Source organism: Panthera tigris, chromosome D2, assembly GCF_018350195.1.
Source record: "Panthera tigris isolate Pti1 chromosome D2, P.tigris_Pti1_mat1.1, whole genome shotgun sequence".
Lineage (NCBI taxonomy): Eukaryota > Metazoa > Chordata > Mammalia > Carnivora > Felidae > Panthera > Panthera tigris.
The window spans coordinates 53,437,866-53,463,573 of record NC_056670.1 but is presented as its reverse complement, the minus strand read 5'-3'; the positions used below and the strand labels follow the sequence as shown (position 1 = coordinate 53,463,573).

At 40.8% G+C, this 25,708-nt stretch overlaps 1 protein-coding gene across 1 annotated transcript in view; it reads right to left on the bottom strand.

The window, feature by feature from the left end:
* LOC102949488 (1-phosphatidylinositol 4,5-bisphosphate phosphodiesterase epsilon-1) overlaps positions 1-25,708 on the bottom strand; it is a 225,516-nt gene that overhangs the window by 136,741 nt on the left and 63,067 nt on the right. Inside the window, 1 exon segment of the mRNA XM_042959866.1 lies at positions 7,455-7,771. Coding sequence (XP_042815800.1) covers positions 7,455-7,771 — 317 coding nt within the window.

Here is a 25,708-nt window from a genome sequence, read left to right as displayed (position 1 = left end):
ATAGACGATCCAAGAACACTGGCTCTGGAAGCCAGATCATCTGGATTCAAATCCTAGCTCTAAAAACTGAAGGTCATTTAATCAGCCTCTCTGTGCCTCAGTTTTCTCATCTGTTAACTGGAGAGATCATTATAAAAGAAATGGGATCTACTATTATTGTCAGTTATCTTAGTTTTAGAGTTTTGTTTTTGTTTTTTTTTTTAAATATATATTTTTAAATGTTTATTTTCGAGACAGAGAGAGACGAAGCATGAACGGGGGAGGGTCAGGGAGAGGGAGACACAGAATCTGAAACAGGTTCCAGGCTCTGAGCTGTCAGCACAGAGCCTGACGCAGGGCTCGAACTCACGGACTGCGAGATCATGACCTGAGCCGAAGTCGGCCGCTTAACCGACTGAGCCACCCAGGCGCCCGTTTTTGTTTTTTTTTGTAACCAACACTGAACCATTTGTGTCTTAGGTCCTCAATGCTTTACACATATCATCTCTCTGTATACTCACATAACCCATTTGAGGTAGGTACTATTATTATCTTCATCTAAAGATAGGGTAGGGATTAGGTAGTTAGCTTGAGGTTATGCATCTGGAAATGGTGGATTAGAACCCAGCAGGCTGACCCTACAGTTGCACCCTGACTGATGATGTGCTGTGATGCCCCTCCTCATTCTGAGCCCTGTTATTCACTGAGAGTCACTGAGTAGAATCCTGGAGTGCTGATTTCAAGAACTGCCCAGCACAATTTGCTGCCAGTCTCCAGGAAGATTAGCCTCCTACTAATAACCTTGTTCTTAGAATACTGCCTTACACAGCTGAGTCTTTGTGGTTTAATTGTCTACTGTATTTTTTGGTTCAGAAATTTCTGGACTACTATTTCTGTTAACTCAGGAAGGTATGGTGAAATGTTCTGGAGAATGAATATAGTGTCTAATTTTGGAGGTGCCTCTGGGGAGATGTGCTTTCCCAAAGGGAAATCTGGTTTTCCACAGTGACCTGAAATTTCCCTTACCCTTAAGGGACTTTATTAGCAATCCACCCCAAGAATATTCGGATATGAGGAATAAATTTGTATAGCAGCCATAAACAGATGATTTACTTGGTTGTCTGCATAAAAGGGGGAGAGGAATCTTTGAGAGGAACTTTTTCTAACATGATTGAATATACAAATTAAAAAATAGTATTTTTTCCAAAATATTTCAAGTGAAGGATACCCTTGGGCATGAAGACACTCCCCCATCAATCCCCACCATTATCATATGTCATGCATTTTCCTTACTGTGCAGAAACGGTCTTTCCTTGGCTATGACCAAACATACTTTTAGATGTTGGAACATGCCAAAGCGATCATCACTTATGAAGGATTCTGGCTGAAAGGACCCAGGCCGAAACAACTGTACTCTGGCCAGATGGTTATTCTCGCAGTTCTTTCCCAGAAAGTTAAGCTGCACCTTGGCATTCTTTATAGAGGGATGGACCTTTAAACTGTTGAACTGACATCTAGTGAAACCTACAAGACAGAGGGATCAAGTAACAACTGAGTGTCACTTTGGACTGCTGGCGTTTGTGTGGCTGGAGAAATAGGTTGATGATGACCAAACAGAAGGAGGTCAGGGAATGTCACCTGGGGCAAAGAGCTAAGTAGAATCCTCCAGAGTCTTCTGGGGTCTCAGAATAACTGTGGGCTAAATCTTGGGCTCATGACCTTCCCCTGGACCACCTGGTCCAAAAGCGGAGCTCAGATAAATGTTCTTGCCAAGAACTACTTGACAAGCAAAAACTGCCCTCTCAGGCCATAGGGAAAAGTGAAACTTTTGAGCTGAAAACCAGTACCCAGTCAGAGAAATCAATTATCTATTACATAAAAGAGTATCTGGTGTGGGCAGTGGTGGTTATAGAGCCAAAAATTTACTCTGTTGACAGATTCTGAGGCCTAGCTGTAGATGCAGACCACGATGAGTTCTAACTACCAATGTCATCAATGGGTGAACAATAAGACAGGAAGCAGTGGGCCATGTTGAAGAGGCATAAGGTTTGAGAACTAGTGACTCAGAAATTTGATCCCAGAATACCACCAACCCCTATGTTCCACCATAGCCCTCAGGAGTGAGGGGGGAAGAAAGGTGTGAAACCAAAGGGAGTAAAGATGGTCTTCAACCTTTAGTAGTTTCTCATCTCTTCTCAGCTCATGTGCTAGAGTATGTGATCACTTTGGTGAAGTTATCTACCAAAAAATGCCTCTCTGTCTCCTCTAGAAAAGACAAATGGCTCTGGAATTTATTCTAAAAGAAATGAAAAAAAAAAAAAAACAGTAAAATCAAAAGGAATGTGGGCTAGAGTAGAGGCTGGATAGGGGAAGAAAATGGGGGGAAAACCCCCAGTATGATTTGAAATTGTCAAAGCAAGAGACTATGGGTGGCTAGGAAGTGAGGTTGCTCAACTTGAAAAGAGAAAGATAGAACACAGGTTTCTTGGAGATTTAGACCAAGAGTATGGCTACAGATTGTGTCCAGATCAAAAGGGTTCATGAAAACCTACCTCCCAAATCAAGCAAAGCAGGACTAAGCCTACTCCCCACTCCCAGAGATCCAACTTCCACTGGCTTGAGGGCTGACCCCTTGCATCTTCTGTTTGCTTGTGAGGATAAAGAGAGGACTGTCTTTAAAAAGTTACTCTGGTGTGCACCAGTCTCGATGTTGGCAGGAGAAAGAGGAATAGGGTGAAACACTGCTTCCAAGTCACAGTCTAAGTTTATTTTATTTTATTTTATTTTATTTTATTTATTTTATTATTTTAATTTAATTTAATTTAATTTTATTTATTTTATTTATTTTGAGAGAGACAGAGATAGCATGAGTGGGGGATGGCCAGAGAAAAAGGAAGAGAGAGAATCCCAAGCAGGCTCCACACTGTCAGTGCAGAACCCAACACAGGGCTTGAACTCATGAAACAGCAAGATCATGACCTGAGCCGAAACCAAGAGTATGACGCTTAACTGACTGAGCCACCCAGGCGCCCCTGTAAGTTGATTTTAAATGATTTATCTCCTGGCCTTCCTTCATGTAAGCCATTTTTCCAGTTATTTTATGATTGTACTTTGAATTGCATTTTAACCATATTTTCCTAAGAACAAATGTTATGCAACATTGCCCGAAAGGCATCAGGGATTTTCTCCCCTTTCCCCACATTACAGTTAAGTCATTGTGTAAAGTATTGTTAGAATTTGGGGAACTTCTAGCTCAGGATCATGTTCAAATGACAATCAGGAGCAGGCTGTCTCCCTAGACAATGAGTCTTGCTCATAACAACAACTGGCTGTCTTCTCATCTAGAATATCCTCCCTTCCCTGTGATGTTCCCCCTCTATCCCAGCCATCCCTCAAGGCCCAGCCCCAACCTCCATAGCTGAGCAGAGAAAGCTCCGATCACCCATCTAGACACCCCAGCTCCCACATCTGTGCCACTCACACTGCACGTACTTTCTGCCTTTTTTGGTAGTGATTTGTGCTCGTGCCTGACTACAATTTAAGACTGGTAGCTTCTGGCAGCCGCAGACTGTTACTCATTTTCCTCAGTGCTTATCCACCATGGTGTCCTGCTTCTGAGAAGTGCTGAAAATATGTTAACTGAATAATTGAACGCATAAATAAACGCATTCACTGCTCCCCTAAGTGACTAGCACTCTTGCCATGGAGCTAATATTCTCTCCTGTCTTTGAGATTCTCCAGTGTTTCAAGCAATATATATCTTCCTTCCAAGGAGGACAGTGCATTTATTTTGTGTATCCAATTTTGACAGAACCAAAGTATAATGTTGTCGATTTTTATCACATACTGGTAATTTATCTTTTTTTACTTTATGTTTTTAAATATAATTTATTGTCAAATTGGCTTACATACAACACCCAGTGATCCTCCCAAGTGCCCTCCTCAATGCCCATCACCCACTTTCCTATTTAAAGGAATATGTTTGCCACACTGATGAAAAAAAGAGAAGGCTATAGCACAAGAGGTGCTCAATAAGTAAGTCATAAGTGAATGAATGAATGAATGAATGAGTGATAATAGGAAATCAGATAAAAATAGAAACAGAAAGAAGAGTAGAAAAAGAATAGATGCACAGGAGATTTAGAAAGGAAGTAGAAAGAGAGGATAAAGGGAAAGGAGACTCAAGAGTAATTAAATTCCCAATTAGCAATTCTGGTTTTACTATAAACTTGAACTTGGTTAATTAATTAATTAATTAATTATTTTAAAAGATTTTTAAAAATGTTTATTTGTTTTTGAGAGAGAGAGAGAGAGAGAGAGACCATGAGCAGGGAGGGTGGAAAGAGAGGGAGACAGAATCCAAAGGTGGCTCCAGGCTCTGAGCTGTCAGCACAGAGCCTGATGAGTGGCTCGAACTCACCAACTGCAAGATCATTCCCTGAGCCGAAGTTGGATGCTTAACCGACTGAGACACCCAGGAGCCCCTTGAACTTGATAATTTAACAAGTAGAGAGGAGAGCCACTGTAGCAAGAGTTACATGTCAATATATTTTATTACTGGTCATGTTGATCTGGAGCACTTACTTAAGGTTACGTGTATACTGGGTGTCTCCACTGTTCTTTTTCCCTTTTGAAATTAATAAATATTTTATGGAGAGATACTTTTAATTTTTAGTTATTTAGTTATTTCTTTAAGTAATCTCTACACCTAACATGGGGATTGAACTCACGACCCAAGATTAAGAGTTAAGTGCTCTTCCTATTGAGCTAGCTGGGCACCCATTGTGAAGAGATACTTTTAGGCTAAGCCAGTATCTTGTTTCTCATCATAATTTTGCCCAGTAATATTATCATTCATCAGTGGTTCTTGCTTGTAGCAATTTATTGCTGGGGGATCCTAATGGTGATTTCCTATTTTTCTCATCCTGCCACATTTATTAATTGATTATTTTATAATTAAGAGCTACCCCTCCCCTCCTATTATTTTAGCTATTCATTTATTTATATCAGTATGGACTCATAAATACTTATTCTATGAATCATAACCCAATACTATCATTATTTATTTTGCTATTTAAGCTTTACTTTCTTTGTGAGTCAGGGATAATGACATCCACCTTACACAACCATGATGAGGATTAAATGGGATTTAAAATGTGAAAATGTCCAGTCCAGAGCACCTAGTAAATAAATGCTAGCTCCTTTCCTCCCTTTTCTTTACAGAAGGTAAAGCCACACTACCTTGGAGGCAAGACCCTTCTAACCATGTGAAAATCTGAATTTAAGAATTCTCTTTTAATTCTCTTTCTACACTAAGGTATATAAAGCAACTAGAAGTTAGCTAGCCAGTGTTGCCTACTGGAGGTTTTTTCTCATCTGCCTGTAGTGACCATACATAGGACTGATTTTTAATCAGTATACCCATAATTTGTATGAAAATAGATGCTTGAGAATACTTGAAAACAGACTGTTCTCTTAAGTAGTTTAAGTGTTTTCCCAGAAATCTTGTTTATGTTCTGAAGTTGCTTAGCTAAACTATTTTCAGAGATAGTCCAAAGCACGCCTCAACCCAGCTGTGCTTCGTATCATCACTAAATCTGAATTAGCGAAATCACTGATTCATCTTTGATTCCCGAGGTTATGGGAGTGAATGGAAGAAACTGAAGCTTTCTTTCTCCAAAATTAATTTAAAATTAGACTTTAAAAGTTCAGGCAAAGCAAACTTCAGGTAGAATTAGAACGACAACGAAAACAACAATGGACAAGGATAAGGTCCTAAGGCCGTGAGAGTGAGTAGATCTGGGAGTTTAAAGCAATACACAAAATACAGTAAAATCTACTAATAAAACACTCAATTTACTGGAATTTCCATTTTCCACCCTGTTTTTATCAGTAGGGAAAATCAAGAACATCAGGAGATTTATTTTAAAAAGCGATTTAGGGGCAGTGTGGTTCACAGGCTCTCAAGTAGACTCCCAGAGTCTACTTACTTGCTTTGGGGTGGGATCAAGTGCCACCCCTCCACGTGAGCCTGGAACAGGTAGTGTAGTGGTTCACAGCCCAGGCTCTGGAGCCTGATGATGTAGTTCTGGATATCACTATTGTCATCGACCACCTACGTAACTTTGGGCAAATGACTTCATGTCCTGGTGCCCCAGTGTCCCCATTGGTAATATGGGGCTAATGAGAGTATCTGTCTCCCAGGGTTGTTGGGAGGAGCAAATATATGGTACGTGTAAAATGATGAGCATGACAATGCCAGATGGTATCAGCAATTCCTGAGGATAACAGATCTCCTTTTGAGGAATGCTGTTTGGGGCATGTCTGGACACAGAATTGCCTGGACTCAGCCTCTAACACTTTCTGCATCCACTGGGCCTTATCACGGTCACTGACATTTACCACCATCATTGGAGTCATGATCGGCAGGCTGTGGAGGCTGTGAGGTGAGCTGCCACAGTTGGAAAGGCTTTAAGTAACAAAGTCTGACTGGTCTTCTGTCCATCAGAGATATATGGGACACAGATCAGGGGCAACCTCAGCATTTTAGTAGTTTACTGGATTACTAAATTAAGAAACTACTCTATTTGTGGAGTTAAGCCAATCAACAAACGCAGATGGAAATTTTGTGTTTTAACATTCAAAGAAAAGAAATTAAGCCTAAAAGAAATAAAATGTAGAACAGAAAACTCTGGGTGTGGGGTTATATGGGGAAAGAAAATGTTCTGTAAGCCTAAGAGCACAGCATCCCCTGGTCCCGGCACTGGATGGAGACCTGCCTTTCCTTCCTTGGTCCAGGACCACACCATGTCAACCATTGGCTCTTTTCCACCCAGCCAGCCCCTACACCTCTCACAGTGTCTTCTGCTCAAGTATTCCAGTATTTCCAGTTTCTGGTCAAAACTGTTCTCACCAGCTCTGGGTTCTGGTAAGGTCTCAGAGGCTTTGGAGGGACTTTCTGGGGCTGAGGATTTTGATGGCATGCAGGGAACAGGAGTGGGGTGATTGATTGCCTCTCAAATCCACATTTCTCCCCATGCTCCTGACCCAGGTGTGTTGGTTTTTAAATTTCTGCTTAGAAGCCCTGATAGTGGAAGAAGGGGTGGGCTAGACAGATCCATGGCCAGAGATCACACTGTCAAAGATATGTGGTTTTAAAAGCACTTGTAGGAACAATGAGGGGAATATTGGAAAATGGGCCCAGGGAGAGTATTTTGGACTGGTTGTCCAAAGGGAGAAGGCCCATGGACTTGGTGGAGATAGGATCAGTTAGGCCAAGGGCAGGTTGGAGGGAAGTGACAGAGAGGGTGACAATGTGTTGTTGATCTCATTGCTTGGAAAGAAAGCAGCCACCATGGAAGTCACAAGACCAACAGGTAGATGAGACACCAATAACAGACAAACCTAAAAGGAGAAATACGTTTAAAAATCACTTACTAGCAATTGAATCGCCACATCTCCAAGTGGTTTCTTACCTCATTAAATCTCATCACAAGATCTTCCAGGGCATTGTGTTCTCCGTTCTGGGAGTTAAGAATTGATGCTGAGATGGACGCTTTGAGGCAGGGCAGGGATGTCTGGCATTCTGGAGAGCCCAAGTCCCGGGTCAAGAAGCAAAGGTAGTCAACTGGCAAGACCCTTCGGTAAATGTTCTGTTCCTGCTCCATCAGGATGCTGGCGACTTCCTCTGGGAACTGAATGAGGGGCTGCAGATCAATCAGCTCCTTGCTGATCCCAGCTGAACTTGAAGGGAGGGCACTAGAATTGGCCATGGAGGTGCCTGGCTGACGTTCTGAAATAAAGCAATGAAAGTTGTGGTGACACCAAGGTTGATATCCTTACAACAGATGTTTACTTGAGAGCCACTAAAAATCTTACAGGTTTCTTAACCAAGTTTCTGCTTGGTGAATAGTTCTATACTATCTTGTTATGGAGACCCTTCTGATAACTGTCCTGCCTGCTTGCTCCTGCCCCCTGGGGGTGGGGAAATGCTCAGTTTCCCATTTTCAGAAGTGGAATTGGTCTCACACACCATTCTCTAATCAGTTCACTGTGACACTTTGCAGAGTAGTAGGGAAGGAAAATGTACCATTTGTTTCCTCATCCACCAGTGCTAACCACCAGAGTAAAAAGAAATGAGGGTGGGTGTGGGCACAGGAATTGAGATGGAAGAGGAAAGAAGGCTGGAGGGGAAGAGGCATGTACATGTATGTATGTGTACCCTGTGTGTAAACACCCAGGAGTCCCCGGGGACTCTCTGTACACAAGGTTCAAAGCTTCAGTCTACCTGCCAACCTTCCACCCTCAAAGACTGATTCCACCGAGAACCATTTGGAGCTTTGCAGGGACAGAATCACTTGTAAAAGTAAGGGAGGAATAGGTAATAAGGAGATGTGTCTACATAAATAGGACAAATAAATAATAGATTGCCTCTCAAACCCACATTTGTCCCCATGCTCCTGACACAGGTGTGCTGGTTTTTAAATTTCTGCTTAGAAGCCGTGATAATGGAAGTATCCACAAGTGGCAGTAAGAAACTGGTGAGGGAGGGAGAGCAGCCAGTGCATTAGACATAAGAACCAAATGCGTTCATAGGCTCCAAATTATTCCCTTAGCACAAATTCACTTTATTTTGACCACTCTCCCTCTTTTTTTTTTTTTAATTTTTTTAACGTTTATTTATTTTTGAGACAGAGAGAGACAGAGCATGAGTGGGGGAGGGGCAGAGAGAGGGAGACACAGAATCGGAAGCAGGCTCCAGGCTCTGAGCCATTAGCCCAGAGCCCGACGCGGGGCTCGAACTCACAGACCGCGAGATCGTGACCTGAGCCGAAGTCGGACGTTCAACCGACTGAGCCACCCAGGCGCCCCTCCCTATCTGTCTCTTAATTTCCTGCCTACAAGTCATTCATTCATTCATTCATTCATTCATCTACTTAACCAACCATCCATCCATCCCTCCACCCATTTAAAAAGCTATTCAAAAACCTATGATGAGCACTAGAACAGAATGTCCCAAGTATGATCAGTTTTGTGGCTAAGTTGGGGAAATATCATGTATTCATGTCACAAATCCTCTTCCTGGAAACACGAGGCACACAGGTATACTGTTAAAGGCTCTAAGGGGTCTTGCAGTAAAGAAATCCATTCACATTGCTTGATCCAGTGCTTCCCCAGAGTCACATTTTACATATCACACCTACTAAGCCCTCTGTGTAGACCAGAGCTGCTGGGAGCCCCTCAGGAAACGTTGATCTGTGTGCGGGCTAAACTGCTCCTACTCCTCATCCAGTTCACACCTTTTCCTTCCCAGAGGTCCCTTCCTGGCCAGCTCCTCTTCATGCTTCTTATATGGTTCATGAGGGGACCACATTTTATTTCCCCAGAATCTTTCTTACATTCCTGATTTCTTAAAACAGGCTTATTGGCCCTTTGGCAGAATAAAGCCCTTCAGATGGCATGGCATTCCTCATTGCCGACGGTCATCTGGCTTGGACACTGGACAATGGTAAAGTTCATGAGGAGGACTTTGTCCAGGCGCCTGGGTGGCTCAGTCAGTTAAGTGACTCTGGATTTTGCCTCATGTCATGATCTCATGGTTTGTGAGTTCAAGCCCTGAGTTGGGCTCTGCACTGGCAATGCAGAGCCTGCTTGTGATTCTCTCTCTGCCTCTCTCTCTGCCCCTCCCCTACTCTCTCTCTCTCTCAAAATAAACAAATAAAGTTGAAAAAAAAAGTGAAAAAGGAAGGCTTCGTCAACATTCAAACCTTAGCATCCTTGACTCTTTTTTAAAATCTCTATTGTTGACAGCCTTGGAATCATCACTCCAAAGTGCTCCATCCCTGTAGTACTGAACCCTGAAGTCCTTGGCCTTGAATCTGACTGCTTTTCCCTTCTTCCCTTTCTACTAAACCTTCTTTGTCTTTGGCAGACTTCCAGTTCCTGGCCTTAGTCTGGGTGCATCCTTAGAGTTTTAACATGGCACCCACAACACCCAAGATGCCCTCCCGAGTCACCTTGACTTTCCACCACGTACTTACTTCCCAATCCTCAATGTTTGGCAAACTCAACCATGCATAATTGGCTTCTGGGTTGCTATATGATGACAATGACATTGATGTTACTTGGTGATGGGATGCTTGCTAATTTATGTTATCTAACTTCAGCTGGGCTCTCAGGGCAGTTTCAGACTTGACATGAATTTCTAAATTTTTTTTCCTAAATAACTCACTGTCCTCTTTACCTCTGCAGTAGAGCTGTTCTATTCTTCTGACACTCCCAAACCCACCTGTATTTTCCTTATATTTATTTATTTCTTAAAAAAATTTTTTTTGAGTGTAGTTGACACACAATGCTACATTAGTTTCAGGTGTAAAACACAATGATTTGACAAGTTTGAATACTATGCTGTGCTCACCACAAGCATAGCTATCATGTTTGATACCTACTACATGTTTATACACTATGATAACTGCCAAGTGTCAGGGACTACTTCTGTGAATTCAAATGGCCCTATTTCTTACGTTTCTCCTCCTTCTCTGAGAAAGGTATGCACTTCCTCCTCCCCAAGGCCCACCTAGGTTTGTGACTAAGTTTATTCAACTTGCCTCTGTGGTTATGTCCACCATCAGTCCCTTTCTTTCCACGGATTCTTTTTTGCTTACACAAGTGTTCAGTTTCCTTTACCCTTAAAAACAAACTAATAAAACTTCCCTTCTCTCTTAAAGTCCACATCTTCTCTAGCCTTCCCTTCATTGTGTACCTTCTGGGAAGGGCAGTGTACTTTCCTCTGTAAGTATGGTGACCATATCTTCTGATCCAAAAGTAGGCCATACCGTCTGCCCAAATTAATAAATCTGTAATGATGTGGGAGAGAAAGACATAAACAGGTCTGCCCTGGGAGCTCCTAGTTCGTAGACCGCCCCGCTGACAGGGCATCTCTGTTGATGGTCTGGGCTCTGCCATTCTTCTCTTGACCCATCCTGTCCCATGCAGCTCAGCCACCACCTCTGAAGCATAGCTCAGGAAAAGTTCTTGGTGATACTTGCTATTTAATTAAGTTGCTCCCCTTTTGCAAGAGTGCTCTCAGTGACAATCTAACAAAAATTGTGAGGAGAAAACTTTAAAGTTTGAACTACACTGCTCTCCACTGATCTCCTGATCCTATTTTGAATATATTCCAGTCAGAACTTTCTGTCTTGTCTTCTGTATAAAAACTGTAGTATCCAAATTATTGTTTCTCTTTGATTCTAAAAGGCAAACGGGTGACTAAGGAATACAATGATTTATTGTAGCCATTTTTATCCGTCTTTTGGACCAACCTACCAAAAATCAACTACAGTGGAAAGTAAGGGATACCAAATTATATTTGGTTCTCTCTAAGCTCTTATTTGAAATTAATTAAAATACAGCAAGTGTCTTGGGGCGCTTGGGTGGCTCAGTCGGTTAAGCGTCCGACTTCGGCTCAGGTTGTGATCTCGCGGTCCGTGAGTTCAAGCCCCGCGTCAGGCTCTGTGCTGACTGCTCAGAGCCTGGAGCCTGTTTCGGATTCTGTGTCTCCCTCTCTCTCTGACCCTCCCCCATTCATGCTCTGTCTCTCTCTGTCTCAAAAATAAATAAACGTTAAAAAAAAATTAAAAAAAAAAAATACAGCAAGTGTCCAAGTCTACATGGCCCACATGGCTTTGCTCTCCAACTTTCTGAATGCTTCAGAAAGAACTGGATTTCCTGAAAATTGAGTCAGAATGTGGCCTGATGACAAGCAGACAGCAGCTTCTGGATATTGATAATTTATGTACAGTGGAATTAGCCATATATGGGAAGTTTTCCCAGAAGTAACCAACTCTGAAACATGATTTCAAAATATAACACTCTGTGAAAGAAAAGGAGCGCCTATATCTTGTGAAATCACTTATCTAATATGTAAGAGAAAATTTAATAAACTACACAAATGATGTAAGATAATATATTATAAATGCAATATATCTTGAGATAGGAATCACATGCTCTGATGAATAGAGTCTGCTGGGTGAGAAAGAGCAATAAAGGAGACCTAAAAAAATTGAATGAAAGAAGAAAAAGACGCCTGGTCATTGTAACCCCAATAAATGCCATGGCCCCAGGTGTCTCAGTATAAACATAACATCACACTCAAAGGAAACACAAATCTGACATTAGAATCCTAGAAACATAATGTAGACCTTTCGTGTAGGTTTCCTTAAAGCAGAAGTACTCAGGGATTTTACATCATGCCCCATGAAGACACATCCCAGAAATCTTGGGACATAATTTTCTGTCCCACAATTTCCACACTTTTAGCAGCTGTTAGAAACTTTCCACTTTTTCTCATTCTTGCTGAGCTCTCTGTATAACCTCCTTGCCTTTCACATGCCACATGGCCCCAGCTCCCAGCTCTAAGTCATCCTCACACTACCCCCCTGCCAATCGTCTGCAAGATGGACAACTCTACAATGGATGAAAAACCCAGGGCTCCATGACCCTTGATGCTTCCTTATTAATTGTGGAGCAAAATTCATAAAGCCCCCTGGATGCTACAGTTCTTCTCTTGTGAAAAAAATTTTAGAAAGTTCATGGTGAATAAAATTACGTACCTAATTCACAGTCAATGTTTGCTCGTAGCTCTATGTTCTTCAGTTACTTGCTATTCTATAGTAGAATAGGGCTGTATCTCTGGACACAGTCCCAACTTGGAAATATTTACCACGAGACCCAGTATCTTCAAATTCTGATTCCCTGCTCGATATTAGCTTCCTGAACTAAACATTTCATATCAATTAATTCAGGGAGTCGATAGTATTATTACGTGAGGCTCACATGAGAGGTCACGTAAGAAATAAGCCAGGAGCAGAGATTTGAATCAGGGTCTATGGGACTTTAGAGGTCATGTGCTGATCGCTCAGCATATGATCTCTTGGAACAACAGAATGCCATACTGACATTCTGGTTTTTAGACGCATCTAGAGTGATATTAATATAAATCAACTTCTAGTGCTTGTTCTTTGGAATGATCTGATCAAATAAACTGTTCAAACTACAAAGGTAAGGATTTGACCTTAGAGTGCAAGTAGTTCTCCCCTTGGTCAGTCTGGAACCATCACTTCAATCACTACAACTACATTAGAATATAGCACCCAGAAACTTACAAGTGCCCTTTCCTTTCCTTCTTATAAGTTCAAAAGAATGTTCCTATGCTTTAAGCATTTTCCAAAGACTATTACAGTGATTTTTATGCAGAGCATGGTTTCTTGGTTAATAATTTAGAGACATATTGGGTTAAACAAAGTTAAACAAGATTCCTTCCCCCACACCACCACTATTTTAACTGCAGTACTTCTCAGAGCCTTTAATAATTCCCACAAGGGGACAATACTATCACAGGACACAGTAGCTTTCCTCAAGCTTGCTGTCTATATATCATTTACGTGGGAATTACAGTCCCTTCAGAACTTGCCACACTCAGTGATTCTCAATGGGAGAACAGGGCTTAAGGTGTTCGTGAGGTTAGGTAGTGTCCAGGGAAGTTCAGTCTGCTTTGTTGCTGGGACTCTATGAAGAAACCATGTGGGTAGTGGGAGGATCAAAACACATACATAAAAATATATCATCCTAGACTTTGGGGTCTCCAGTTGGATATAAGCAATCAGCCTGCCTCGAGAGAGGGAAATCTGGGCCATGTCTTCCCTTAAGGGATGCTGTTCTGAGAGGCATCCACCCTGCCATCCCCAGAGTCCTCTCGTTTCTTGCTTCCTTTCTGGTAATCAGAAAGTCCCTGATTTTGATTATAAGCTGCTATTCCTGGGGGCTGTCTACAAATTGTGCAGTCCAGAAAAACACAGAAAAGCCTCTAAACTTGATGAGCATTTTTTCTGGATAATTGTTCCCCCAGTGCTCTGGGGTATAGTGTCATTGGGGAACTCCCTCCCCCAGAAACCTACCCCCTGCCCCAGGGTTCGTACTTGCCCGGAAAGTACTTCTGTGGGCTTGGACTTGAGCTCAGCAAAACCTGCCATTTCCGATTTATTTTTCTTTTTGCTTTTTGGTCTAACTAAAACTAAAGGCATTTGGTCTTTCTTGGTCTACCAACGAATCTCATATAATCTCTAGCATAATGTAAGGATGTCACGACAGGCAGGCATTATGTGCCTTGCCCAAGAATCCAGTTTGTGAATGGTCAGCCCTGGAACAGGCAAAAGCTGAGCGGGCATCAGAAGATTCTGGCTCCTGGCCCAGTACTCTGCATTACTCCCAGCCAAGCCTGAGTTACCTTGGGGGCGATCTGTGTCCAAGGGCAGGCCTTAATACATCTGAATGGGTTTAAGAAAGGCTTAAGTAGAAATTTCATTCATTCATTATTCAGTGCCTACTATGTGCAAGATTGTTTCAGGCTACATTGATGTTGGGATTTAGTGAACAAGAAAAGATCTTTGTTTACACACAACACTGTAGGACAGGAGACAGATAAACAATAATATAGTGCTGGTGGGGGAGGAGGGCAATGGTGGGTGGGGTGAAGAAGGTATAGTATTACATAGCATATATTAACTAGAATGTTAGCAATTTCATCAAGTGTTTTCCTTTACTTTAAAGTTTATTTATTTATTTTGAAACAGAGAGAGAGAGAGAGAGGGAGAGAACTCAAGCAGGGGAGGGGCAGAGAGAGAGAGAGAGAGAGAGAGAGAGAGAGAGAGAGAGAAAGAGAGAGAGAGAATCCCAAGCAGGCTCCACACTGAGGGGCTCGAACTCACCAACGATGAGATCAAGAGTTGGACGCGTAACTGACTGAATCCCCTAGGCACCCCTAATCAAGGATTTTTGCAAAAGTTTTTAAAACTTTATCCTCTAGGATGCCCTTTTCTTAGCAATACCTATCACCTACCTCTTCCTCTCTACCATTTATTAGCCCTTTGCATCAAGAAACTCATTTAATTCTTACAAAGAAGGTTGTAAGACAAGTGTGATTATCCCTATTCTATAGGTGACAAAACAAAAGTCAGAGATGTCAAGCAATTTATCTGAAGACACTCTGCAACTGATATGGAGATGGAACTAAAATTCAGCTCTGACTTCAAAGGTCAGCCCTCTGTTACCCTCAGCATTCTGAGGGATCTTTTGCAGGGAAGATGGAGTCCCCTGATTTCCTGCTGGGTCTGTTAAAAAAAAAAAAAAAAAGCCATAGGCCCAAGGTGGAGTCACTTCCCCCAGGAGAGCAAACCAAGATTTAATTGCACTTTCAACCTCTCTAGGAATGGAATTTTAAGCCAATCAATCTGGAATTTTCTGGTCATCACCCCCCCCCCCCCACCTTGAAGTAATCGGTCATGTGGGCCCTATCACCCCCCCCCACCAAAACATGAAGTAATCCACCTAGTAAGACCCCCGCCCTTTCCCCCAAGGGAAGGTGACCTTGCCTGAAACAATCCTTCTTTTCTTTTACTAATAACCCCCATGCCTCACCCAGCTTCCTATAAAAGCATTGGGTTTTGTACAACTCCTCCCAGGAGTTCTGCTGTACTTGCTAGGTGGGATGCTGCCCACTCACAAACCAGTAGCTTAATAAAACCACTGAGATCTTCCAATTTATTCAGTTGAATTTTTATTGTTTAATAGCAGGATTATGCCTTACAGGAATGTGACTTCAACGGAAAATAGAGCATAGAACTTGTGTTAGATTTTGATGGTCGCTTAACATTTGTTTGTTTTTGAACCAAGGTAAACCTTCCAGAGTAGCTGCCAAGAGCTCTGCTTCTGGAACTCACCTTTCCTTCTCACTCTCTGAGTGTTGGTGAAGCGGGCACAGCTTTCTGGGAAGGCAAACCAAAACTTAAACAGCACATCCTTTGTCCTAACAATACCACTTCCAGGATTTTACCTGACAGGAATTCTTGCAAAAAAATAGAGTGAGGCAAATTTACACATACCGACATTGAAAATTTTTCACGATAAATTTCGGGGAAAAAATTGCCAAGTTGGAAACAACGAAATATGATCCTATTAGGAGGAAAAATAATTTTACAAATGTAGGCATATGTTTGCGTATCTGTCCAGTATATACCAAACTAGTAAGTGCTTACAGATTGCATTTTGTTTTTTTAAAACTATTTTCTACTGTACAAGCAAAGTGTTTTTAAAATATACCAAAATGATAACTGAAAAATTCATCCAGAAAACAAAATCTCAGTCTTCTTACGGACACAAGCTGGTTCAGCATCTGAGCTGTTCAGATTTTTTTCCAATAAATACTAAAATATTGTTTTTGAAAAGTTACTTCAAATTAAAATTAGGGAAGAAAAAACTTTTATGGTATCTACTTTATCCATTTTTCTTTGATTTGATTAATTTTGTAGACAGTCCCTTTATTTTTTTAAGTTAAGCATTTGATTTATCAACTGCACATTTAACGGACTTTGAGTGGTACAATACCAATTATAAAGTAAGACAGCAGAGGAAGGATGTTAATTTCTTTTTGCAAAAGATTTAGAGTTGGCTTAAAGACACTAATCTCAGGCAGAGTTGAAAATTGCTTTTCAACAGGGAAGTAATGGGTTTACAGAAAGGTTAGGTAATTGGTGATTCTTTCTCATTATCTGTTATTGGTTTTCAGAGTAAGAAATCAATCTTGCAACAAATGTGTCTGGCCTGTCCTCAATACTACAATGAAAAAGATGAGTTCACAAAATCAATGAAGCATGTTATTTCTAAGTCAGTACTTAAAAAAAAAAAGATAAAACCATAAGCCTCAATTGTTATTTAAACCATATTCAGATAAAACAGTTTACTGGACTGAAAAGCTTCATAGCAGAAAAAAACCCTCACAATTCTTATTAATAAAAAATAACTTCTGCACTTGGATTTTCAAAGAAATATGAGCTCACTGTGAAAGTACTGAAAATTTAGAGAAGCATAAAGAGGAAAATTAAAATAATCAATAATCCCATACCCAATCTCTCCTAATAGTTTTGTTGCAGCATTTGATTTTTTTTTTCTATAAATACACACAGTATTTACCAAGTTAGGGCACATACTTTTTTCTCTCTTTTTCTTTTTTTAATATAATTTATTGTCAGATTGGTTTCCATACAACACCCAGTGCTCATCCCAACAAGTGCCCTCCTCAGTGTCCATCACCTACTTTCCCCTCTCCCCCACCCCCCATCAACCCTCAGTTTGTTCTCAGTATTTAAGAGTCTCTTACGTTTTGCCCCCCTCCCTCTCTGTAACTTTTTTTTCCCCTTCCCCTCCCCCATGGTCTTCTGTTAAGTGTCTCAAGATCTACAAATGAGTGAAAACATATGGTATGTGTCTTTCTCTGACTGACTTATTTCACTTAGCATAAGTTCCATCCACATTGCTGCACATGGCCAGATTTCATTCTTCCTCATTGCCAAGTAGTATTCCATTGTATATATAAATCACGTCTTTATCCATTCGTCAGTTGATGGACATTTAGGCTCTTTCTGTAATTTGGCTATTGTTGAAAGCACCGCTGTAAACATTGGGGTACATGTGCCCCTATGCATCAGCACTCCTGTATCCCCTGGGTAAATTCCTAGCAGGGCCACATACTTTTTTCTAACCTTTTAAAAAAACTTACTCTCCAGTGCACATTTCCCCAGCTCTAAAACTAGCTTTCTAATATTTGATTTTAATGGCTCTCTAGTAGTTAATGTTGTGTTTATAATTTTTTACCACCATAAATAATACCATGATAAAGAGTATTATAAATACATCATCTGTGCTTATAGTATTATCTAGCAACACTGAAAGACAGAAGAATTTCCCACCCATGTTGGGAAACTACCAGGCAGCAGAAGTTTCTTTTCTTTCTACAGCACATTAACTAACTGTTTTATCAGTATCTCTCATTGACTGCCTATCTATTCCTGACTACTTTGGGTAAACAAAATTAATTCATCCAAAATTCATATGGCAAGCTGTGATAATGTGCTGTGCTGTTAGAGGAAAATGGCATTAGTGACTCAAAGGTAATAGGGAAGTCTGGAGTGTTAGTGACAATCTAATGCTCTTTTACCCAGCAGCACATTCCTGAGGGATGGTTGACCCAGTAGATGTGGATAGTTCTAGAACTGAGCCCACGTAGGCCACCTAAATTCCAGAGTCTGGCTTGGCTGGGCTACTTAAACACACACTAATTACCCTTAAGGATTCAGTGTCTCTATATTATAATTATAACCATCAATGGTAATAATCATAAATCCATAATTATTAAATAATCTATAATAATGACTACTATGTTATTAGTAATAGATAATAACTAGTACTTACTATGTACTCGTACCTACAGAAATCTTACTCAGTCCTCACAACCACTCTGTGCAGATGGCATAGCACTCTATGCTATTATTATCCCCATTTTAGCAGACAGGGACAGAGATTAAGGAACTTGCTCAACATCACACTGAGATTAGTGATGGAACCAGTGCCCTATCAGACTGTCACCAAAGACCAGGCTCCCCAAGTCACCATCCTATACTGACTCGAAGGTTTCTGTTCCTTAGTGTCTCTGTTACAACTGAATCTGACGTTTTCTTAGTGTTAGTAAACCAAGCTGGACTCAGACCAAATGCTCAAGTTAGAAGGAACTACAGGGATCCTTGGGATAAATTTCCTACACTTTACAAATCAGGAAACTATGCCTCTCTGAGGTCAAGCTTCTTGCCCAAGGTCACACGGTTGATTAGGGAAAAGCCAGACTAGAATCAGGTCCTGGACTCCCCAGCTCACAGTGTTCCCTCTCCAACACTACTGCCTCCCCTACTTGGTGTGGCTGGAATCCCAGGTGCTGTAAACCTTGGGGGGAATCTTCCCTGGAGGAAGCCAAGGGCATAGTCCAGTGGTTATGAGTGAGGTCTTGGGATCACACAGGTGTGAGGTTGCAGCCCAGGTCTGGCACTGACTTGCTGTATGACCTTGGGTAAATGCTCAACCACCATGTCAGTGATGATGGGGAAATTAAAATGAGAAAATGCAAGTAAGAGGTTTAATATTCAGCTTTCAGTAGTCATTTTTATCATCATCATTGATTCATCATTTGAAAGAGGAACTCTGGGGCCTTTCATCTTAGAAGCCAGAGGAAAAGACTTAGTCATATATCAAATCATTTCAGACTATGGAAACTTTTGCTTTGTTTTTATAACCTGAAATCTGTAACCTCTGGTGTGATGCCTACTATAATAAAAAAAAATTCTGAAGATCCCTAATGATACCTCATTTGTTCATATGAAAAGAAACATCTGTAACATCTTGCCATACATTGTACTAACAGATTACCCAATTAAAACAAAAGCACCTCTCCCTGCTCCCTGCGCCCCAAACTGAAACCCCTGCTGTTCCTAACTCTACAGCTCTTCCCTCTGCAAAGAGAACATTCATATCCTTTCTTGCCTGGAATTATCAGCAAACCCCATCAAGATGTCAGAGCAGTGTCAGAGTTAAATCCTTCCATGCTAAAATATTGCTGAGCTATTTATGTCCCTTCTTTTAAGTTAAGATAAAATTCACATACTATAAAATTCATTTTTGAAAGTGTACAATTCAGTGAGGGTTTTTTTTTTTGTATATTCACAGAGTTGCACAACTGTCACCCTAGTCAATTTAAAAAATTTTTTTTTAATATTTATTCACTTTTTGAGAGAGAGAGAAAGAGAGAGAGAGAGTGAGAGAGAGAGACAGAGCATGAGTTGAGGAGGGGTAGAGAGAGAGAGGGAGACACAGAATCCGAAGCAGGCTCCAGGCTCTGAGCTGTCAGCCCAACGTGTCACCCTACTCAATTTTTAAACATTTTTATCACCCCTATACACATGAGCAAACATTTCCCATGGGCCCCTCCTCACATCATCCCAATAGCCACTATTCTACCTTCTGTCTCTATGAATTTGCCTACTTTGCATGTTTCATGTAACTGAATTATATAATATGTGGCCTTTTCTGTCTGGGTTCTCCCACTTATAATGTTTTCCAGGTTCATCACTATATATTTTTTAAGTTTATTTATTTATTTTGAGAGACAGAGAGAGAGAGAGAGAGAGAAGGAGAGAGAGAACACAGGCAACTGTGAATGGGGGAGGGACACAGAAAGAGAAACCCAAACAGGCTCTGTACTGTCAGCATAGAATCTGATGCGGGGCTTGAACTCATTGACTGTGAGATCATGACCTGAGTCGAAGTCAGACACTTAACCGACTGAGCCACCCGGGAACCCCGAGAACTTCATTCCTTTTTATGGCCGAATAATATTCCATTTTATGTATATACCAAATTTTGTTTATTCATTTGTTGATGGACATTTGGGTTGTTTCCATTTTTTGGCTATCATGAATAATGCTATTATGAACATATGTGCAAAAACTTTTATGGGAATATTTTTTCATTTCTCTTGGGTAAATACCTAGGAGTGGAATTGCTAGATCATATGGTAACTTTATGTTTAGCATTTTTTTGAAGAGTGCCCAAATTGTTTTCTATACTGGCTGCACCAATTTACATTCCCATCATTAGTGTATAGGGCTCCAATTTCTCTACCTCCAGGTGAACATTTTTCTTTTTTTTAAATTTATAGCCATTCTAGTGGCTTTGAAGTGGTTATCTTATGGTTCTGATTTGCATTTCCCTAATGACTAATGATGTTGAGAATCTTTTCATGTGCTTATTGGCCATGTGCATATTTTCTTTGGAGATAAACCTATTCAAGTCCTTTCCCCATTTTTGAATTGGACTGTTTGTCTTTTTGTAGTTGAGTTTTATATATATTCTGGATATTAATTTCTTATATATGTACTTTGCAAATATTTTATCCCATTCTGTGGATTGCCTTTCTACTCCACTGAAAAGCTTTTAATTTTGATGAAGTCCCATTTACCTATTTTTTCTTTTGTTGCCTGTGCTTTTGAGGTCATATCCAAGAAATCATTGCCACAGGGTGCCTGAGTGGCTCAGTTGGTTAAGCATCTGACTTCAGCTTGTGTCATGATCTCGCAGTTTGTGGGTTTAAGCCCTGTGTCAGGCTCTGTGCTGACAGCTCAGAGCCTGGAGCCTGCTTCGGATTCCATGTTTCTCTCTCTCTCTGCCCTTCTCCTGCTTGTGCTTTGTCTCTCTCTCTTTCTCTCTCTCTTGAAAATAAATAATAATAAATGTTTTTTTAAAAAAGAAATCATTGCTAAATCCGATGTCATGATGTTTTCCCCTTGTGTTCATAGTTTTAGACCTTACATTTAGGTCTTTGGTCTATTTGAGTTAATTTCTGTATATCATGCAAAGTAAGGGTCCAACTTCATATTTACACATGGATATTCAATTATCTTAGCACTATTTGGTTGTTTCCTAAATGTTTATTTATTTATTTTTGAGAGAGAGAGAGACAGGCAGAGAGAGAATCCCAAACAGTTTCTGCGCTGTCAGCACAGAGCCCAACACTGGGCTCGAACCCATGAACCATGAGATCATGACCTGAGTCAAAATCAAGAGTTGGACACTTAACCAACTGAGCCTCCCAGGCACCCCAGCACTATTTGTTGAAAAGACTGTCCTTTCTCCATTGAGTGGTCTTGGCACCCTACCTGAAAATAATTTGACCAGATATTCTAAGGTTTACTTCTGGGCTGTATGTTCTATGTCTGCCATTATGACAGTACCACACTGTTTTGATTACTATGATAAGTTTAGAAATCAGAAATGTGAGTCCTTCAACTTTATTCTTTTAAAAACTCATTTTGGCTATTCCAGCTCCCTTGAAAGTCCAAATGAATGTTAGAATCAGTTTGTTAATTTCTGCAAAAAAGGCAACTGGAGTTTTGATAGGGATAACATTGAATCGGTAGATTGTTTGGGGGAGTACTGTGATCTTAACAATATTAACCCTCTAATCTGTGAACATAAGGATGTCTTTCCATTTATTTAGGTCTTATGCAATTTCTTTCAACAATGTTTTGTAATTTTTAGTGTACAAGTCTTACAATTATTTTGTTAAATTTATTCTTCAATATTTTATTTTATTTTATTATTTTTTTAAAGTAGGCTTCACACCCAGCATGGAGCCCAATGCAGGGCTTGAACTCACGACCCTGAGATCAAGACCTGAGCTAAGATCAAGAGTCAGATGCTAAACCAACTGAGCCACCCAGGCACACTGTATTTTATGGTTTTTGATACTATTGTAAATGGAATTGTTTTCTTAACTCCGCTTTCCAATTGTTTGTGCCTAGTGCACAGAAATACAGCTGAGTTTATATCCTGCTAACTTGCTGAACTAATATATTAGTTCTTACAGTGTTTCAGTGGATTCCTTAGGATTTTCTCTATATAAGGTCATGTTATCTGATAATAGAGAAAGTCTAACTGCTTCCTTTCCAATCTGGATGCCTTTTATTTCTTTTCCTTGCCTAACAGCCCTGGCGAAAATCTCCAATACAATGTTGAATAGAAGTGGTGAGAATAGATATGATTGTCTGGTTCCCGATTTTAGGTGGAAAGCTTTCAGGCTTCTACCACTATGCATCATGTTAACTGTGGGTTTTTCACAGATGCACTTTGTCAGGTTGGGGATGTTCTCTTCTACTCCTATTTTGTTAGGTGTTTTTTCATAAGAGGGGATCAGATTTTGTCAAATGTTTTTCTGCATCTATTGAGATGATCATGTGGTTGTTATCCATTATGCTATTAATATGCTGTATTACTTCGATTGTTTTTCATACCTTTTAACTGTACATTTGGTTTTATATTAATATATTACATTACATGGCTTAAGTGCAGTCTGAGAAGAGCATTGTACAAGACCAACATCTATTTATTGTCTATCTGCAGTTCTATCCCTAAATTGGACCTGTACATTGGACAAGAACAGATGGCAAACTGGGACGTGACTGTAACCATGACTTCAAATCACAAACACTCTGATATTTTTAAAAATTATGTTTGTTTCAAGGAAATATATATTTTTAAAATTCATGTTGAACATGCACTCTGTATTATTGTTTGTTATTATAATCACGGTTTCAACCCCTGACGATATGAGTATCAATTAAAATAGCTCTATGACTTAAAAGAAAACTGGTGCATGTTATTTCTAATTTAGTACATATTATTGCAGAAATGACCTGGACCAGACTTTTGGGTAGGTCAAAGTCACTTAATAAGAAAAACACATATGGACCTGGAAATTTCTTTTCCCATAAAAGGCAATAAAATGTTACTGATAGTATTACTTATTAACTTTTTATTTAATTATCTCCTTTAGCCCTATCAGCAACTCTGTGGCCTATGTACGATTAGTATTCCATTTTACAGCTGAGGAAACTCAGAGAGGCTAAATTACATGCCTAATTATTCACAGGTAATATGTAGCGAGGCCAGGATTATGGCTCAGACCCATTTGACTCCCCAATCTCTACCATTTTTTATACTTTGGGTACCTGAGGTTAATTTATGCACATACTCAAACTATCTATTTCTCCTTTTCAACTGAAATGGGAGCCAAACCTGAAAGGTCATACGGTTCACAATGTCTCTCTCGCTTGTTGACCAAGTACTACTTCAAATCAAGTACTCATTAAGTACTTACCATGGGAATTCAATCTAGTTGTGGATGAGGCTGTACAGGAACTGTTTCGTATTTAATGATGCCAGTCAATGGCTTTTTGACTATGTTTGATGATGTAAGTAGAAGTAGTTACTGACAAAAATCAAACCCACCGTTATAGGAAACAATAGCTTTGCCACAGTAGCTAACAACAGACTGGAGGACATTATGACTTGATACATTATAATCAACAGAGAGATGTTATGTAGGGTGAGCTTGGTAATCCACAAGTCTAAACCCAATACCATGGACCTTCTTGAGTCCCGGCTCAAGGCACGACACTATATCTTAGTTCCCTCTTAACTCTCCAGTTATGCCAGTGGTTTCTGTACCCCCTTGCAGCCCCTCAGCCTGAACTGTCCACGTCTCAGTTTTCTGTTTGTCTTTCTCTGTCTCCTCCAGAAAGGCTCATCTCAAGCTGTCACCATCATAGCTAAGCAGGTGACTTGCAAATATAGAATTCCAGTTCTGACCTCTCCCTCAGATCTAATGCTGATGCTTTTGGAGGCATCTACTTCAACATCCCAGCATCTCAAAGTCAAGATATCCAAACTGGATATAACTTTTCACTTTCTTTTTATGGTACCACTTTCATCGCCCCAGCTCCAAACTCTCGGAGGCAGCTGTTATGCTTCAATGTCTTGGGCAGAGTTCAAATCCATTCTTCCACCAGTTGTCCCAAGATTTGGTCCCTTCCTTCCCATTTTCATTGCTTTCTCTCAACGACCACCTGTGTGGATGTCTGCAACAGCCCCTGATTGTCCTCAGCTGGGAGAGACCAAGAAGAATCCTTATAAAACGCTTCTTAGGCCAACATCTCAGGGGTTAGAAAGGCCATTTGGCCAAATGGTCCATGATGGCAGTGGGAGGTAGGAGAAAGGTGGAAACCAGCCCAATAAAATGTGTAAAGAAAACACACAGGTTTATACATGTCCTGCAGAAATACCACACTTCCTTCCTAAGGTCAGTTCCTTTCTGATTTGGTATAAAACAGTCACAGGAACTGGAAGAACAGGTGTCGGCCTCTCTCCTGTGAGCCTGAGCAGCACAGACAAAGGAGGTCTGGTGCCTCCCACTGGACACAGACAGTTCAGGCTGACGGCATCAGGTATCCGTGACTTGCTGCTGGACTACTGCTGGCTCTCACCGTACAAACCAGCCCTGCACACCCAAGGGGCTTGGGGACCTTCACTCATGTGCCTCCTACCAGACGCATGGGGTAAGGAGCAGGTGGAGGAGGAGCACCGGGCTTCGGATGCAAAACGGGAAAGTGCTCAGGTGCCAGGTCTCTGAAGTGGGATGGAACCAAGTTCAAATTCCTGCGCCCCACTCTCTAGTTGCTTAACCCTGTAATCAAATCTTTCAGAGCAAACCAGGCCATCTGCTCAGCTTCCTGTGAACTCCTAGCTAAGAAAGGGTGTAAACATCATCAAAGATATGAGAACTTGAGGAAAACCAATTTTCCTAAACTCTTCACAAGTAAAATATCACACATGGAATGAACATTTTGGCAAAACTCTGAGGTTGGAAGTGCGTGGGATCACAAGGAGGTCCCCTAAATGTCTTCTAAAACAGGGGCACCCGCTTAGCCTAACCACAAAGGCTTGGGTTTGTAGAGTGGGGCACACACACTTGGGGACAGAAGGGAATGGCTCAGAACAACAGAGAGTAAAGCCACCCCCTCTCCTCCCCCTTCTCAATTTCCTAAACAGGTGAAATTTATAGGGGCACCAACTTATAACCACTAAGTCTCAGTTCTTTCCTCTTTGAAACGAAGATCATGATCCTACCTCACTAGGTTGTTTTCAGAATTTCTTAAGATGTACATAAAACACTCAGCATAGTGGCTAGGCTGTTAATGGAAGACCTGCATGTGTCCACCTGGAATCTGAGCATGTTGTCATATGTACTGGGAGTGTGTTAGTATTTACTTGTTTATAAGCACATGAGAGTTGGCAAAGGGGGAAACAGGTCATAAACATACATAAGACATGTGGCTCCTTCACTCTGTCACAGACCCAATTACTCACTGGTCTGTTCTTTCTTTCAGGGTGACTTCCTTTCTGTCTACAGTTACACATATAAACTAAGGAGTACAAAGAGATTATATTCTCTAAC